At 63.0% G+C, this 17324-nt stretch overlaps 2 protein-coding genes across 2 annotated transcripts; both read left to right on the top strand.

Annotated features, from left to right (window-relative positions):
* The first annotated feature begins 4360 nt into the window (after positions 1-4360).
* EFHD2 (EF-hand domain family member D2) lies at positions 4361-9190 on the top strand. Its single transcript, XM_068169917.1, has 3 exons — positions 4361-4546; positions 5285-5419; positions 7980-9190. The coding sequence occupies exons 1-3, from the start codon at positions 4376-4378 to the stop codon at positions 8112-8114; spliced, it is 441 nt and encodes a 146-aa protein (XP_068026018.1). The 5' UTR covers positions 4361-4375; the 3' UTR covers positions 8115-9190.
* Positions 9191-10353: 1163 nt separating this feature from the next.
* CTRC (chymotrypsin C) lies at positions 10354-16083 on the top strand. The gene is given in 9 exon segments (XM_068169920.1): positions 10354-10399; positions 10494-10585; positions 10705-10802; positions 11352-11477; positions 12619-12755; positions 13558-13703; positions 14813-14827; positions 14829-14963; positions 16009-16083. Coding segments are annotated over 9 exon segments (807 nt in total). The 5' UTR covers positions 10354-10359; the 3' UTR covers positions 16027-16083.
* Positions 16084-17324: the final 1241 nt, after the last annotated feature.

Here is a 17324-nt window from a genome sequence, read left to right as displayed (position 1 = left end):
TAGAGCTGTGGCTGGTGGTGATTTGGAGGGGGGGTGATACCATGGTTGGGGTCCCTAGAGGCAGAGCTGTGGCTGGTGGTGATTTGAGGGGGGGTGATACCATGGTTGGGGTCCCCAGGGGCAGAGCTGTGGTGGTGGTGATTTGGGGGGGGGGGGATACCATGGTTGGGGTCCCCAGGGGCAGAGCTGTGGCTGGAGCTGGTGTGGGGACACACACACACACACCCCCCGTGGCTGGGGTCCCGGGGGGGGCAGAGCTGGTGGCGCTGGGTGGGCTGTGGGTGCTGTGGTCACAGCACAGATGGTGCCGGGGGGCTGGGGGGGAGGTGTGGAATGGTGGCGGTGGGCGGCCGGCCGGCGCTGCGCAGCCGGAGGAGCGGAGCAGCAGTGTTTGCTCTGACACCTGCGGCAGGCTCGCTGCAGCCAAAAGAGCAGCGCCGAGGCTGGGGGGGAGCCTCCTTGGGGAGGCTGGGGGGCTGGGAGCCTCCTTGGGGAGGCTGGGGGCATGGGAGCCTCGGGGGGAGGCTGGGGGGAGATGGTGGTCTTGGAGACTGGGGGGCTGAGAGCTTCGTGGGGAGGCTGGGGGCAGGATAGCCTCAGGGGGGGGCTGGGGGGCTGGTAGTTGCAGGAGGGGAGTTGGGGGCTGGGAGCCTCAGGGGGAGGCTGGGGGGGGGATGGTGGTCTTGGAGACTGGGGGTGTGAGAGCTTCGTGGGGAGGCTGGGGGCAGGATAGCCTCAGGGGGAGGCTGGGGGGCTGGTAGTCACAGGGGGAGACTGAGGGGAAGGTAGTCTCAGGGGGATTTGGGGGCTGGGAGCCTCAGGGGGAGGCTGGGGTGATGGTAGCCTCAGGGGGAGGCTGGGGGCAGGGTAGTCTCAGGGGGAAATTTGGGGTCTGGGAGCCTCAGGGGGAGGCTGGGGGGAGATGGTGGTCTTGGAGACTGGGGGTGTGAGAGCTTCGTGGGGAGGCTGGGGGGCAGGGTAGCCTCAGGGGGAGGCTGGGGGGTTGGGAGCCTCAGGGGGGGGATTTGGGGGCTGGGTGTCTCAGGGGGAGGCTGGGGTGATGGGAGCCTCAGGGGGAGGCTGGGGGGGTTGGGAGCCTCAGGGGGGGGGATTTGGGGGCTGGCAGTCTCAGGGGGAGGCTGGGGTGATGGGAGCCTCAGGGGGAGGCTGGGGGCATGGTAGTCTCAGAGTGAGATTTGGGGCTGGGAGCCTCAGGGGGAGGCTGGGGGCATGGTAGTCTCAGAGTGAGATTTGGGGCTGGGAGCCTCAGGGCGGGATTTGGGGGGCTGGGAGCTGTTGGGGGGGGGGGGTCGTCTCCCCAGGGCAGGGGTGTCTGTCCCCTAGCCGAGCCCCGGCCGCCGCTGCTGGCCTCCCGAGGCGGCGGGGGCTGAGCTGTGCAGGGTGAAGCAGGGCATGGCAGAGGGCTTTGCTTCCTGGGGGGGCTCCCGCGGAGAAGCAGAGGGACTCCTGCCTGCCTGGAGCTCGGGGAGCAGGGGAGCAGCAGGCAGGGAGAGAGGCAGCGGGAGCGTGGCAGCAAAAGAGCCCCTGGCACAGACCCTTGGGGTGGTGCCTCCAGAGGCAGCTCCAGGCAGAAAGTGAGGGGGGGGTCTGCAGCTCCTGGGGGGCTGGTGGCAGAGGAGAGTGGGACCAGGATGGGGCCAGCCCTGTGTGGGGTCTGCTCCCCCAGCTCAGCTCTTGGGGGGCCGTGGGCAGCAGGAGCAGCAGGGGGGAGCCCTGTGTGGGGTCTGCTCCTGTAGCTCAGCTCTTGGGGGGCTGTGGGCAGCAGCAGCAGGCAGGGGGGAGCAGGAGCAGTGTGGGGGAGCCCTGTGTGGGGTCTGCTCCCCCAGCTCAGCTCTTGGGGAGCTGTGGGCAGCAGCAGCAGGCAGGGGGAGCAGGAGCAGCGGGGGGGAGCCCTGTGTGGGGTCTGCTCCCCCAGCCCAGCTCTTGGGGGGCTGTGGGCAGCAGCAGCAGGCAGGGGGGAGCAGGAGCAGCGGGGGGGAGCCCTGTGTGGGGTCTGCTCCCCCAGCCCAGCTCTTGGGAGGGCTGGTGGCAGAGGGGAGAGGGAACAGTATGGGGCCAGCCTTGTGTGGGGTCTGCTCCCCCAGCTCAGCTCTTGGGGGGGCTGTGGGCAGCAGCAGCAGCAGGCAGGGGGAGCAGAAGCAGTGTGGGGGAGCCCTGTGTGGGGTCTGCTCCTCTAGCTCAGCTCTTGGGGGGCTGTGGGCAGCAGCAGCAGGCAGGGGGGAGCAGGAGCAGCGGGGGGGGAGCCCTGTGTGGGGTCTGCTCCCCCAGCCCAGCTCTTGGGGGGCTGTGGGCAGCAGCAGCGGGAGGCAGGGGGGGAGCAGGAGCAGTGTGGGGGAGCCCTGTGTGGGGTCTGCTCCCCCAGCTCAGCTCTTGGGGGGCTGTGGGCAGCAGCAGCAGGCAGGGGGGAGCAGGAGCAGTGTGGGGGAGCCCTGTGTGGGGTCTGCTCCCCCAGCTCAGCTCTTGGGGGGCTGTGGGCAGCAGCAGCAGGCAGGGGGAGCAGGAGCAGTGTGGGGGAGCCCTGTGTGGGGTCTGCTCCCCCAGCCCAGCTCTTGGGGGGCTGTGGGCAGCAGCAGCAGGCAGGGGGAGCAGGAGCAGCGGGGGGGGAGCCCTGTGTGGGGTCTGCTCCTCTAGCTCAGCTCTTGGGGGGCTGTGGGCAGCAGCAGCGGGAGGCAGGGGGGGAGCAGGAGCAGTGTGGGGGAGCCCTGTGTGGGGTCTGCTCCCCCAGCTCAGCTCTTGGGGGGCTGTGGGCAGCAGCAGCAGGCAGGGGGAGCAGGAGCAGTGTGGGGGAGCCCTGTGTGGGGTCTGCTCCCCCAGCCCAGCTCTTGGGGGGCTGTGGGCAGCAGCAGCAGGCAGGGGGGGAGCAGGAGCAGAGTGGGGGGAGCCCTGTGTGGGGTCTGCTCCCCCAGCCCAGCTCATAGGGGGCTGTGGGCAGCAGCAGCAGGTAGGGGGGAGCAGGAGCAGCGGGGGGGGAGCCCTGTGTGTGGTCTGCTCCCCCAGCCCAGCTCTTGGGGGGCTGTGGGCAGCAGCAGCAGGCAGGGGGGAGCAGCAGCAGCGGGGGGGAGCCCTGTTTCGGGTCTCCCAGCAGCGTGGGAGGGCAGGGAGGTGCCGCTTGCGACACGACCAGAGCAGACCACAGCTGAGGAAGTACAAATGAGTCATGGACCTGCGGCGCTCGCAGGCACGGAGGGGACCGACCACAGGCACAAACCAGCCTGGTTTCGATGGCTGCAGCCCTGCAGCTGCTCTCTGACTCCTCTGTTGCAACAGGGACCTGCTGCAAGGGCTTTGTCCTGCTCCCCTGGGGAGAGGTGAGCGCAGCCAGAGCCTCCCAGGGCTGGGGGGTGGGAGGTTGGGTGGGCTGCTTGCAGGGAGGGGCCCAGGAAGGGCTGGAATAGAACAGAATGAACCAGGTTGGAAAAGACCTCAGAGATCATCAAGTCCAACCTCTCACCCAACACCATCTGACCAACTCAACCATGGCACCAAGTGCCTCAGCCAGGCTCTTCCTAAACACCTCCAGGGATGGGGACTCCACCACCTCCCTGGGCAGCACATTCCTATGGCCAATAACTTTATCAGTGAAGAACTTTCTCCTCACCTCCAGCCTAAACCTCCCCTGGCACAGCTTGAGACTGTGTCCTCTTGTTCTGGGGCTGGGTGCCTGGGAGAAGAGACCAACCCCCACCTGGCTCCAACCTCCCTTCAGGGAGTTGGAGAGAGCAAGAAGGTCTCCCCTGAGCCTCCTCTTCTGCAGGCTAAGCAACCCCAGCTCCCTCAGCCTCTCCTCACAGGGCTGTGCTCCAGACCCCTCCCCAGCCTTGTTGCCCTTCTCTGGACACCTTCAACTCTCTCAATGTCCTTCTTAAACTGAGGGGCCCAGAACTGGGCACAGCTTGGGAAGGTGGGTCCTGAGGAAGGGGCGCTGGAGGGGGCAGCACCATGGCCTGTTCTCCCTGCTGGCAGCCAGGGACACTGTGTGCTCAGGCTGCTGGCCCTGGGAGCAGCAGCAGGGCTGGCAGCAGCTCCAGGCTTCTCCTGCCAAGTGCTGCACGGAAGCAGAAGCCTTCCCAGGTGATGCTCCAGGGAGCTGTTGGTGGTTCCCTGGCAGCTTCCCGTGGTCTGGCAACCTGCCTGAGCTTGCTGGTGCCCAGCTCTGCAAATTGAGTCCATCATCAGACAGCACCAAGCTGGGGGCAGGAGTGGATCTGCTGGAGGGTAGAGAGGCTTTGCAGAGGGACCTCGACAGGCTGGGCAGATGGGCAGAGGCCAAGGGCAGGAGATTGAACACATCCAAGTGCCAGGTGCTGCACATTGGCCACAGCAACCCCAGGCAGTGCTGCAGGCTTGAGCAGGCATGACCACTTCTCCATCCTGCAGGTATGATGCAGGGAAGGATGGCTTCATTGACCTGATGGAGCTGAAGCTGATGATGGAGAAGCTGGGGGCTCCACAGACCCACCTAGGCCTGAAGAACATGATCAAGGAGGTGGATGAAGACCTGGACAGCAAACTCAGCTTCCGGGAGGTGAGGGTCTGGGGGACCTCTGCCTCGGCCCAGAGGTGTCCCTGGCTGCTGCTGGGCTCAGTGCTGGGCTTTGGGGGGTGGTGGAATGGTAGAATCAACAAAGCTGGAAAAGACCTCAAGGATCATCAAGTCCAACCTCTCACCCAGCACCATCTGATCAACTCAACCATGGCACCAAGGGCCTCAGCCAGGCTCTTCCTAAGCACCTCCAGGGATGGGGACTCCACCACCCCCCTGGGCAGCACATCCCAATGGCCAATCTCTCTTGCTGGGAAGGATTTCTTCCTCACCTCCAGCCTGAACCTCCCCTGGCACAGCTTCAGACTGTGGCCTCTTGTTCTGGGGCTGGCTGCCTGCCTGGGAGAAGAGACCAAACCCCAGCTGGCTCCAACCTCCCTGCAGGGAGTTGGAGAGAGCAAGAAGGTCTCCCCTGAGCCTCCTCTTCTCCAGGCTAAGCAACCCCAGCTCCCTCAGCCTCTCCTCCCAGGGCTGTGCTCCAGACCCCTCCCCAGCTTTCTTGCCCTTCTCTGGACACCTTCCAGCAGCTCAACCTCTTTCCTAACCTGAGGAGCCCAGAGCTGGCCACAGCACTCCAGGTGTGGCCTAAGCGGTGCTGAGCGCAGGGGGAGGATGACCTCCCTGCTCCTGCTGGCCGCACTGTTGCTGATGGACGGTGGGGAGGGAGGTGCGGTGGCTGTGATGGCCTGGAGGAGCTGATGGCAGGCTCTGTGCTTGCAGTTCCTGCTGATTTTCCGCAAGGCAGCGGCGGGGGAGCTGCAGGAGGACAGCGGGCTGCACGCCCTGGCCCGCCTCTCCGAGATCGACGTCTCCACCGAGGGGGTGAAGGGTGCCAAGAACTTCTTCGAGGCCAAGGTGAGGCAGCTGGGGGTGGGTTGAAAATCCCCCACCCCCAACATTGAATTCCCAGCCCGGCTGGAAGCAAATGAAAGCCCCGGCACGGCCCCGGCCCCGCCACCGGCGCCGTCCTGGGGCGGCGCAAGCTCGAAGGGGGCGGTGATGGTTCGCTGGTGGATGAGCTGCTCGTAGTCGTTCCTGGGGAGGGAGATGGGGGGGGAAAGGGTAAAAGTGAGGGTTGATGCATCAGCCTGAGCTGGGAAGGGACTCGAGCTGAGGAGAAAGTGCTTCCCAGCGAGAGGAAAGCGCTGCCCAGGGAGGTGGTGGAGTCCCCATCCCTGGAGGTGTTCAAGAGGGGCTTGGATGTGGCACTTGGAGCCATGGTTTAGTTGTCAGGAGGTGCTGGGTGACAGCTTGGACTTGCTGAGCTCTGAGGTCTTTTCCAACCTTACTGATTCCATGATTCTAAAGCTGCCTTTCCAAGCAAAACCTCCAGCTGCAATGAAGTGCAGTGAAGACAGACACCAAGCTGGGGGCAGGAGTTGAGCTGTGAGAGGGCAGCAGAGCTCTGCAGAGGGACCTTGCCAGGCTGGGCAGATGGGCAGAGCCCAAGGGCAGGAGATTGAACACATCCAAGTGCCAGGTGCTGCATTGGCCACAACAACCCCATGCAGAGCTACAGGCTGGGGACAGAGTGGCTGAGAGCAGCCAGGCAGAGAGGGACCTGGGGGGAGTGGTTGATAGTAGGCTGAACATGAGCCAGCAGTGTGCCCAGGGGGCCAAGAAGGCCAAGGGCATCCTGGCCTGCAGCAGGAAGAGGGTGGCCAGCAGGAGCAGGGACTTGATGATCTTTGAGGTCTTTTCCAACCTGCTTGATTCTATGATCCCTGGAGGTGTTCAAGAGGGGATTGGATGTGGCACTTGGGGCCATGGTTTAGTAGTCATGAGGTCCTGGGTGACAGGTTGGACTTGCTGATCTCTGAGGTCTTTTCCAGCCTGATTGATTCTATGATTCTACTGACAATTGATAAACAGCACAGGTACCCCCCTGGCCAAAGAAAACCAGGGGAGCTAAGAGCTTCCCCTTCCCTGCTCCCCTCCTTACCCACTCCTAGACAAAAACAGGGACCAGAGAAAAGAGCAGAGAGTTCTTTTGTTGGACTTGATGATCTCTGAGGTCTTTTCCAACCTGACTGATTCTATGATGATTCTGTGGTGGTTCTGTGATGCTCAGCCAAAACAAAGCACAGCCAAGGTCAGCAAAGCTCAGCCAGAAGCAGGTTAGTGTCTCCCAGATGGAGGAAGCCAGAAGAGAGAGAGAGAAAGTCTATACAAGCCCCCTTTGATGATAGAGTCTCCAGTGGGATGTTCAGAACTTATCATTCTTCTCCTTCTGACAGCCAGTAGTGAGCTGTTTACATTCTACCACTTTAGAGTCACAGAACTGTCAGGGCTGGAAGGGAGCTCCAGGCTCAGCCAGCTCCAACCCCCCTGCCATGGGCAGGGACACCTCACACCACAGCAGGTTGCTCACAGCCACATCCAGCCTGGCTGCAAACACCTCCAGGCAGGAGGCTGCCACCACCTCCCTGGGCAGCCTGTGCCAGGCTCTCACCACCCTCATGGGGAACAACTTCTTCCTCACAGCCAATCTCAATCTCCCCACTGCTAGTTTTGCTCCATCCCCCCCAGTCCTATCCCTCCCTGACACCCTCAAAAGTCCCTCCCCAGCTTTCTTGGAACCCCCTGCAGGTCCTGGAAGGCCACAAAGAGGTCTCCTGGGAGCCTTCTCTTCTCCAGCCTGCACAACCCCAACTCCCTCAGTCTGTGCTCACAGCAGAGCAGCTCCAGCCCTCTGCTCCTCCTCCTGGCCCTTCTCTGGACACCTTCCAGCACCTCCAGATCCTTCCTGGCACAGAGGCTCCAGACCTGGCCCCAGAGCTCCAGCTGTGGTCTCAGCAGAGTGGAGCAGAGGGGCAGAATCCCCTCCCTGGCCCTGCTGGCCACACTTCTCTTGCTGCAGCCCAGGCTCTGCTTGGCTCTCTGGGCTGCAGGTGCTCCCTGCTGGCTCCTGCTGAGCTTCTCCTCCCCCAGCACCCCCAAGGCCTTTCCTTCAGGGCTGCTCTCCAGCCAATCCCTGCCCAGCCTGTATCAGTGCCTGGCATTGCCCTGAGCCAGCTGCAGGACCCTGCCCTTGGCCTTGTTAAACCTCATGAGGCTGTCCTGGGCTCACCTGGGCAGCCTGTCAAGGTCCCTCTGGCTGGATCCCTTCCCTCCCTCGTGTCTGCAGCAGCACACAGCTTGGTCTCCTCAGCAAAGCTTTCTTCCTGTTCAAGGTCTGGGGCAAGGTTTCAAGGTGCAGCCTGAAGCCACCACAGAGGGGCTGGGGCAGGAGAGGTCCCACAGCCGCTCCAGGGCGGCATGGGCAGCGCTTCAGTGAGGGCTCACCGTGGCTGTGGGTGCCCCACTGCTGGGAGGGGCTTGGGGCAGGGGGGCTGGAGGCCTGGGGGTGGGCAGCAGGGCGCTGGGGAGCGGGGGGGTGGTCTCAGAGCCCGCTCAGCTGTGCCACCCCCCGCAGGTGCAAGCCATCCACGATGCCAGCCGCTTCGAGGAGGAGATCAAGGCAGAGCAGGAGGAGAAGAAGAAGCAGGCAGAGGAGCTGAAGCAGAGGAAGGCAGCGTTCAAGGAGCTGCAGTCCACCTTCAGGCAGTGAGAGCAGGCTGGCAGGCAGCCGGGCAGGACTGGGATGCGGTGCCCGGGCTGGGAGTGCTGTGTGTGCCAGCCGTGCCAGGAGCCAGACCCCAGCTGCACGCCACTCCTGACTCCCCAAAGGCTGGGCCACCACGTTGGGCCTGGCACAGAGCCTGGGTGGCCCCCACCCCTCCCTTCTCCCCCCCTCCCCCCCTCCCTCCCCTTGCTGTGGTGTCTGTCGGTGTTGTTCGTGCCCCCTCCCCAAGCCCCAAGGGACAGCAGCACTTTGTGTCCCCTGCCCTCAGCTGTGCCAGGGCTTGCTGCTACTGAGTGCCAGGGGAGCTGGGACAGCTGTCCCCAAGCTGTCACGTGTTGTGCATGCCCTGTGGTCTGCAGGGGGGGGACTTGCCCAGGCAGGTGCCAGGCAGGTGCCACGGTGGCCACGGCGGCTCGGTGCCTGCTGGCGATGCCACGTGTGCCAAAGAGCCAGGGATCCCACAGTGGGTTGGGGTGGGGGGGGAAGGGGACCTCAAAGATCATCCAGTTCTAGCCCCCTGCCACGGGCAGGGACACCTCCCCACCAGCCCAGGCTGCTGAAAGGCCTTGAAGAGCTCCGGGGGGGGGGGGGGGGGGGGTGGGCATCCACAACCTCCCTGGGCAGCCTCTTCCACCCTCACTGGACAGAGCGCTGGAGGTGAGCGTGGTGAGGACAGCCAAGTGCCAGCCAAGGGTCTCTCTGTGTGTGTGTGTGTGTGTGCCAGGGGGTGAAAGCCCACCCCCACCGAGGTGGTGGGGCACAGGCTCCCCCCTCTTGCTTGTATCCCTGCGTGTTGGGAAGGCAGCTGCTGGCTGTCCCCTGCTTTGTGTCTCTGTAGTGCAGCCCCAGGAGGGTGAGTGGTGAAGCCCCCCCCAGGCAGGTCACTTCAGGCCCCCTCCCCCCCCCCCCGAGGGTCCCACGTTTGTGGGTGGCTGTAAAGAAGCACCCCTGTGTCCCCCCCCATGTCCCTGTCCCCCCCCTGCCCTGTGTGCCCTGGGCAGTGCTGCCAGGGTCTGTGTTGGGTTTTTATTTTCATCCCAAATAAATATTATATTTCGTAAGCCTGCTGGGTGCTGGAGGGGAGGAGAAGGTGAGGAGGGAGCTGGGGAGAGCTGAGGAGCAGCCACAAGGTGGGGGGCTTGGGTGGGGGGCTTGGGTGGGGGTAAGGAGGCTGCTGGGGGGGGTTGGGATCAAGCCACAAGCGCCTGGTGGTTGGAGAGGGTGGTGGCAAGCAGGGGTGAGCCCTGGTGGTGCTGGGACCTACCCCAGCGTGGGAAGCAGCAAGGGCTTGGGCCAGATGCTTGGATGTGGTGCTGCTGAAGGTCCCCAGCGGCCCTGCTGGCCTCTTCCCATGGGGGGGGTACTGGCCTTGGCCACATGGAACACGAGATAAGGGCTCCCTGGCTGGGGGGAACGACAGGCTGGGGGGAGGAACACGTGCTGGGGTGGATGATCCTTGGAGTTGGGGAGCAGTCGAGCTGCCCAGCACCCCCCAGAGTGCTAGGGGTTGGATGGGACCTCTGGAGATCAGCCAGCCCCTGCCAGAGCAGGGTCACCCACAGCAGCTTGCACAGGATGGTGTCCAGGTGGGCTCTGAGTGTCTCCAGGGATGGAGGCTCCACCACCTCCCTGGGCAGCCTGCTCCAGTGCTCCACCACCTTTAAAGTGAAGAAGTTCCTCCTATGGTCAAGCCTGTGCCCACTGCCTCTTGTCCTGGCACTGGGCAGCTCTGCCAAAAGCCTGGTCCCATCCTGCTGCCACCCACCCTTCAAGTATTGATCAGCATTGAGAAGATCTCCCTCAGCCTAACCAGCCCCAAGCCCTCAGCTGCCTTCGCAGGAGATGGTCCAGGCCCCTGATCATCCTTGCTGTCCCCTCTCCAGCACTTCCCTGTCCTCCTTGACCTGTGGGGAGCCCAGATCTGGACCCAGGCCTCCAGCTGTGGCCTCTCTAGGGCAGAGCAGAGGGGGAGCAGAGCCTCCTTTGGCCTGCTGGCCGCTCCTGATGCCCCCCAGGAGCGTGGCACAGCCATGCCCCGAGAGGGACTCTGCTTTCCCCCTGCTGGGGCATGGTGCCATGGCACAGGTGTGGTTGTTCCCAGGTGGGAGGGGTGAGGAAGATAAGCTGGGGGTCAGGGAGCCCCTCCCCCCGTGCCGTGGGACAGCTGCCACATGCCGGGGGCTATAAGAGGGCTGAGCGGCACCGCTGCGGCACCCTGGGACTTGCAACCATGCTGGGAGCTCTGTGCCTCGCTGTGCTGCTGGGCTACGGTGAGTGTGGGCAGCAGGCAGGGGAAGGACAGGGCCTTGGCACCTGCCAGGGGCACAGGCAGGTGCTGAGATCCCTTTGCTGGGTGCCCTGCAGCCTCCGGGTGCGGCAAGCCGGCTGTGCCACCGCAGCTGGACACCCGAGTGGTCGGTGGTGAAGATGCCGTGGCACACAGCTGGCCGTGGCAGGTAAGAGGGGACACCCCCCCCACCCCAGGGCTGGGAATTGGAAGGGGGGCATGCCCCCTCTGATGCCATGCCCCCTCTGATGCCATGCCCCCTCTGATGCCACGGCCCTGCCGTCGCAGATCTCGCTGCAGTACTACAGCTCAGGCAGCTGGTACCACACCTGCGGCGGGACCCTGATCGCCTCCAACTGGGTGCTGACCGCTGCCCACTGCATCAGGTGCCTGCTGGGCTGCTGGGAGGGCTCTGCACCGCGCTGGGCAAGGGGATGTGAAGGTGCTGGGGGAGGAGAAGCTCAACAGGAGCCAGCAGGGAGCACTTGCAGCCCAGAGAGCCAAGCAGAGCCTGGGCTGCAGCAAGAGAAGTGTGGCCAGCAGGGCCAGGGAGGGGATTCTGCCCCTCTGCTCCACTCTGCTGAGACCACAGCTGGAGCTCTGGGGCCAGGTCTGGAGCCTCTGTGCCAGGAAGGCTCTGGAGGTGCTGGAAGGTGTCCAGAGCAGGGCCAGGAGGAGGAGCAGAGGGCTGGAGCTGCTCTGCTGTGAGCACAGACTGAGGGAGTTGGGGTTGTGCAGGCTGGAGAGGAGAAGGCTCCCAGGAGACCTAATTGTGGCCTTCCAGGATCTGCAGGGGGCTGCAAGAAAGCTGGGGAGGGACTTTGGAGGGTGTCAGGGAGGGATAGGACTGGGGGGGGATGGAGCAAAACTAGAAGTGGGGAGATTCAGATCCCCTAACATGCTCTGATCCTGTGATCCTCTCTTCCCACCAACAGCTCCAGCCTGACCTACCGTGTGTTCCTGGGCAAGCAGAACCTGGAGGTAGAGAATGAGGCTGGTTCCCGGGCCGTGGGGGTGGAGAAGACCATTGTGCACGAGAAGTGGAACTCCTTCCTCATCATGTAAGGCAGGACACGTGCCAGGGGCCGGCGGGGGGCGCCGTGGCTCAAGAGCTCTCATCCCCACGGCTTGAGGTCCTCCAGCTCCAGGGTGTGGAGTCCCTCATCCCCAGGGTGTGGAGTCCTCCATCCCCATAGCTCAAGAGCCTCCATCCCCAGGGTGTGGAGTCCTCCATCCCCAAAGCTCAAGGGCTTCCATCCCCAGGGTGTGGAGTCCTTCATCCCCATAGCTCAAGGGCCTCCGTCTCTATGGCTTGAGGTCCTTGCTTGCACTTGGTCATCCTGAGGGTCTTTTCCAACCTGAATGTTTCTGTGATCCCCGCAGCTTGGGGTCCCCCAACCCCCTGATTCAGGCTCTCCCATTCCCATGACTTGAGGTCCTCCATCCCCACAATTTAGACTCACTCCTCCCCCTGATTTGGAATCCCTCCATCCTTACAACTCCAGGTTCTCTATCCCCATGATTTGGAGTCCCTTAACCCCACAACTCCAGGTCCTCTGCCCCCATGATTTGGAGTCCCTTAACCCCACAACTCCAGGTCCTCTGCCCCCATGATTTGGAGTCCCTTAACCCCACAACTCCAGGTCCTCTACCCCCATGATTTGGAGTCCCTTAACCCCACAACTCCAGGTCCTCTACCCCCATGATTTAGAGTCCCTCATTGTCACAGCTCAAAATCTTCCCTCCCTACAACTCCAGATCCTCCATCCCCCCATCTCGGGGGGGGTCCTCCAGCCCCATATCTCAGGGTTCCCCAGCTCCCTGCTTCAGGGTCTTCCTGTTCATAAATACCTGAGGGTTGGGGGTCAAGAGGGAGGGGACAGGGACAGGCTCTGCTCAGCTGCACCCTGGGATAGGACAAGGGGCAGTGGATAGAAACTCCAGCCCAGGAGGTTCCACCCCAACATGAGCAGGAACTTCTTCACTGGGAGGCTCACAGAGCCCTGGAGCAGGCTGCCCAGGGAGGTTGTGGATTCTCCTTCTCTGGAGACTTCCAAGAGCCCCCTGGATGTGTTCCTGTGTGAGCAGTGCTGGATTCTCTGCTCCTGCTCTGGCAGGGGGGGGTTGGATTGGATGATCTTCAGAGGTCTCCTTCCATCCTGTGAGCCTGTGATGATCGCCACAACTCCTCTCTCCCTACAGCAACGACATTGCCCTGATCAAGCTGGCAGAGGAGGTGGAGGAGACTGATACCATCCAGGCTGCCTGCCTGCCCCCTGCTGACCTGGTGCTGGAGAACGGCTACCCCTGCTGGGTCACCGGCTGGGGCCGCATCATCAGTAAGCCAGGGCTGCCCGGCAGGGGGCGCAGGCGGGGGGGGGTTGTTGGGTGGCAGGCTGGGGGCAGAGGGGCTGAGAGCAGCCAGGTAGAGAGGGACTTAGGGGTACTGCTTGACAGCAGCTGAACAGGAGCCAGCAGTGTGCCCAGGGGGCCAAGAAGGCCAAGGGCATCCTGGCCTGCAGCAGGAAGAGTGTGGCCAGCAGGAGCAGGGAAGTCCTTGTGCCCTGTGCTCAGCACTGCTTAGGCCACACCTTGAGTCCTGTGTCCAGTTCTGGGCTCCTCAGGTTAGGAAAGAGGTTGAGCTGCTGGAAGGTGTCCAGAGAAGGGCAAGAAAGCTGGGGAGGGGTCTGGAGCACAGCCCTGGGAGGAGAGGCTGAGGGAGCTGGGGTTGCTTAGCCTGGAGAAGAGGAGGCTCAGGGGAGACCTTCTTGCTCTTTACAACTCCCTGCAGGGAGGTTGGAGCCAGATGGGGGGTGGTCTCTTCTCCCAGGCAGGCACCCAGCCCCAGAACAAGAGGACACAGTCTCAAGCTGTGCCAGGGGAGGTTTAGGCTGGAGGTGAGGAGAAAGTTCTTCCCAGCAAGAGAGATTGGCCATTGGAATGTGCTGCCCAGGGAGGTGGTGGAGTCCCCATCCCTGGAGGTGTTCAAGAGGGGCTTGGATGCGGCCCTTGGAGCCATGGCTCAGCTGTCAGGAGGTGCTGGGTGCCAGCTTGGCCTTGCTGAGCTCTGAGGTCTTTTCCAACCTGGCTGGTTCTACGACTCTGTGGCTGTGTGATGTGAGCTGTGCCTTGTCCTTGCAGCCAATGGCCCCCTGGCCGATAACCTGCAGCAGGCCCTGCTGCCCGTGGTGGACTACGCGACCTGCTCCCAGTGGGACTGGTGGGGCAGCAACGTGCGGGAGACCATGGTGTGCGCCGGCGGCGACGGCGTCGTCTCTGGCTGCAACGTGAGTGCCGGCCGCCAGGGGGCGCTTGGCATCCTGGGGTTCACGGGGGGGACCGGGGTGGTGGGCACCATGGGGTTATTGGTCCCATGGGGTGATGGGCACCATGGGGCTGATGGTGGGTACCATGGGGGTGGTTGGTACCAGGGGGTGCTGGATACCATAGGTCTGATGGTGGGTACCATAGGGTGGTGGGCACCATGGGGTTATTGCTCCCATGGGGGGTGGTGGGCACCATGGGGTGGTGGATACCATAGGTCTGATGGTGGGTACCATAGGGTGGTGGGCACCATGGGGTTATTGCTCCCATGGGGGGTGGTGGGCACCATGGGGTGGTGGATACCATAGGTTTGATGGTGGGTACCATGGGGTGGTTGGTACCATGGGGTTGATGGGGGGTACCATGGAGGGGCTGGCACCAGGGGAGTGGTTGGTACCATGGAATGGTGGATACCATGGGTTTGATGGTGGGTACTATGGAGAGGTTGGCACCATGGGGTGGTTGGTCCCATGGGGTGGTGGGCACCCTAGGTTTGATGGTGGGCACCATGGGGTGGTTGGCACCATGGGGTGGTGGGCACCACGGGTTTGATGGTGGGCACCATGGAGAGGTTGGTCCCAAGGGGTGGTGGGCACCATAGGTTTGATGGTGGGCACCATGGAGAGGTTGGCACCATGGGGTGGTGGGCACCATGGGGTGGTCAGCACCATAGGTTTGATGGTGGGCACGATGGAGAGGTTGATCCCAAGGGGTGGTGGGCACCATAGGTTTGATGGTGGGCACTATGGAGAGGTTGGCACCATGGGGTGGTGGGCACCATGGGTTTGATGGTGGGCACCATGGAGAGGTTGGTCCCAAGGGGTGGTGGGCACCATGGGTTTGATGGTGGGCACCATGGAGAGGTTGGTCCCAAGGGGTGGTGGGCACCATGGGTTTGATGGTGGGCACCATGGAGAGGTTGGCACCATGGGGTGGTGGGCACCATAGGGTTGATGCTGGGTATCACCAGAGCTGCCCAAGCGGTTTGGGAGGGGCATAGATGCTCAGGGGAGGGGCGGGGGTGGGGTGGGCGTGGCCAGGGGCGTGTCCTGAGTGCCGGTGTGGGGGGCAGGGCGACTCGGGCGGCCCCCCTGAACTGCCAGCGGGACGGGCTGTGGGAGGTGAACGGCATCGTCAGCTTCGGCTCCGGCCTCAAGTGCAACCTGCAGAAGAAACCCACCGTCTTCACCAGGGTGTCTGCCTACATCGACTGGATCAACGAGGTGGGTGCCCCCTGCCCTGCCCCCAGGGGAGGGCTCAGGGATCAGTGCTGGGCCCCACGCTGGCCCCAAGCTCCTTAATGGCTTCATCGATGGTCTGGAGGAGGGGATGGAGTCCATCAGCAGCGAGTGTGCAGCTGACAGCAAGCTGGGGGCAGGAGTTGAGCTGTGAGAGGGCAGCAGAGCTCTGCAGAGGGACCTTGCCAGGCTGGGCAGATGGGCAGAAGATTGAACACATCCAAGTGCCAAGTGCTGCACACTGGCCACAGCAACCCCAGGCAGTGCTGCAGGCTGGGGGCAGAGTGGCTGAGAGCAGCCAGGCAGAGAGGGACCTGGGGGGAGTGGTCGATGGTAAGCTGAACAGGAGCCAGCAGTGTGCCCAGGCAGCTAAGAAGGCCAAGGGCATCCTGGCCTGCAGCAGGAAGAGTGTGGCCAGCAGGAGCAGGGAAGTCCTTGTGCCCTGTGCTCAGCACTGCTTAGGCCACACCTGGAGTCCTGTGTCCAGTTCTGGGCTCCTCAGGTTAGGAAAGAGGTTGAGCTGCTGGAAGGTGTCCAGAGAAGGGCAAGAAAGCTGGGGAGGGGTCTGGAGCACAGCCCTGGGAGGAGAGGCTGAGGGAGCTGGGGTTGCTTAGCCTGGAGAAGAGGAGGCTCAGGGGAGACCTTCTTGCTCTCTGCAACTCCCTGAAGGGAGGTTGGAGCCGGCTGGGGGTTGGTCTCTTCTCCCAGGCAAACAGAACAAGAGGCCACAGTCTCAAACTGTGCCAGGGGAGGTTCAGGCTGGAGCTGAGGAAGAAATTCTTCCCAGCAAGAGAGATTGGCCATGGGAATGTGCTGCCCAGGGAGGTGGTGGAGTCCCCATCCCTGGAGGTGCTTAGGAAGGGCCTGGCTGAGGCCCTTGGTGCCATGGTTGAGTTGATCAGATGGTGCTGGGGGATAGGTTGGCCTCCATGATCTCAGAGGTCTCTTCCAACCTGGCTGATTTTATTCTGTTCCACTCTACTCTATTCTCACCATCAGCCCTTCCCTCTCTTTGTCTTCTCCTTGGCAGAAAATCAGCTCCAACTGAGGCAATGCTGTGTGGGGCAGCAGCTCCAGGGTGATAAAGACAAAAGTGCTGAGCTGACCTCCTGTGTCCTGCTGTGTGCTTTGGGGCTGGGTTTGAGGGGGGTGGGAGGACGTGGTGGGAAGGCAAGGGTGTGTTTGGTGATGCCCATGGGCTCAGGAGGGTCCCCATATGGTGCAGCTGGGCTGGATGGCCCAGGGTGGCCCTCCAGGGCTAATTGTGGTATTCCAGGGTTAATTGTGGCTTCCAGGATCTGCAGGGGGCTCTAAGAAAGCTGGGGAGGGACTTTTGAGGGTGTAAGGGAGTGATAGGACTGGAGGGGATGGAGCAGAACTAGAAATGGGGAGATTCAGCTTGGTGAGCCCAGGATAACCTCATGAGGTTCAACAAGGCCAAGGGCAAGGTCCTGCAGCTGGGGCAGGGCAATCCCAGGCACTGATACAGGCTGGGCAGGGGCTGGCTAGAGAGCAGCCCTGGAGAAAAGGCCTTGGGGCTGCTGGGGAAGGAGAAGCTCAGCAGGAGCCAGCAGGGAGCACTTGCAGCCCAGAGAGCCAAGCAGAGCCTGGGCTGCAGCAGGAGAAGTGTGGCCAGCAGGGCCAGGGAGGGGATTCTGCCCCTCTGCTCCACTCTGCTGAGACCACAGCTGGGAGCTCTGGGGCCAGGTCTGGAACCTCTGTGCCAGGAAGGCTCTGGAGGTGCTGGAAGGTGTCCAGAGCACAGCCACGAGGAGGAGCAGAGGGCTGGAGCTGCTCTGCTGTGAGCACAGACTGAGGGAGTTGGGGTTGTGCAGGCTGGAGAGGAGAAGGCTCTCAGGAGACCTCATTGTGGCCTTCCAGGATCTGCAGGGGGCTGCAAGAAAGCTGGGGAGGGACTTTTGAGGGTGTCAGGGAGGGATAGGACTGGGGGGGATGGAGCAGAACTAGAAGTGGGGAGATTGAGGTTGGCTGTGAGGAAGAAGTTGTTCCCCATGAGGGTGGTGAGAGCCTGGCACAGGTTGCCCAGGGAGGTGGTGGAAGCCTCCTGCCTGGAGGTGTTTGCAGCCAGGCTGGAGGTGGCTGTGAGCAACCTGCTGTGGTGTGAGGTGTCCCTGCCCATGGCAGGGGGTTGGAGCTGGCTGAGCCTTGAGCTCCCTTCCAGCCCTGACTGTTCCTGGGGTGGGCACCAACCCACCAGATGCCTCCAGCTGTGGGGAGGGAGGAGGTGGGAGCCATGCCCATGGCACCAAGTGCTTGAGGCTTGGGTGGTGGTTTGGGGTCAGAAGGGAGGGGCTCAGGACCACCTGGCCAGAGGGGCTCCACAGA

Source organism: Melanerpes formicivorus, unplaced genomic scaffold (assembly GCF_026170545.1).
Source record: "Melanerpes formicivorus ecotype bairdi unplaced genomic scaffold, bMelFor1.0.p_v2 SCAF_245, whole genome shotgun sequence".
Classification (NCBI taxonomy): domain Eukaryota; kingdom Metazoa; phylum Chordata; class Aves; order Piciformes; family Picidae; genus Melanerpes; species Melanerpes formicivorus.
This window is presented reverse-complemented; position numbering and strand designations above follow the sequence as displayed.

Bases quoted from the DNA above. Each gene is read 5' to 3' on its own strand.
- EFHD2 (XM_068169917.1), top strand. From the start codon at position 4,376: ATGACCACTTCTCCATCCTGCAGGTATGATGCAGGGAAGGATGGCTTC. The intron at 4,547-5,284 runs GTGAGGGTCTGG...CTGTGCTTGCAG, and splicing joins GCAAACTCAGCTTCCGGGAG to TTCCTGCTGATTTTCCGCAA. The intron at 5,420-7,979 runs GTGAGGCAGCTG...CACCCCCCGCAG, and splicing joins AGAACTTCTTCGAGGCCAAG to GTGCAAGCCATCCACGATGC.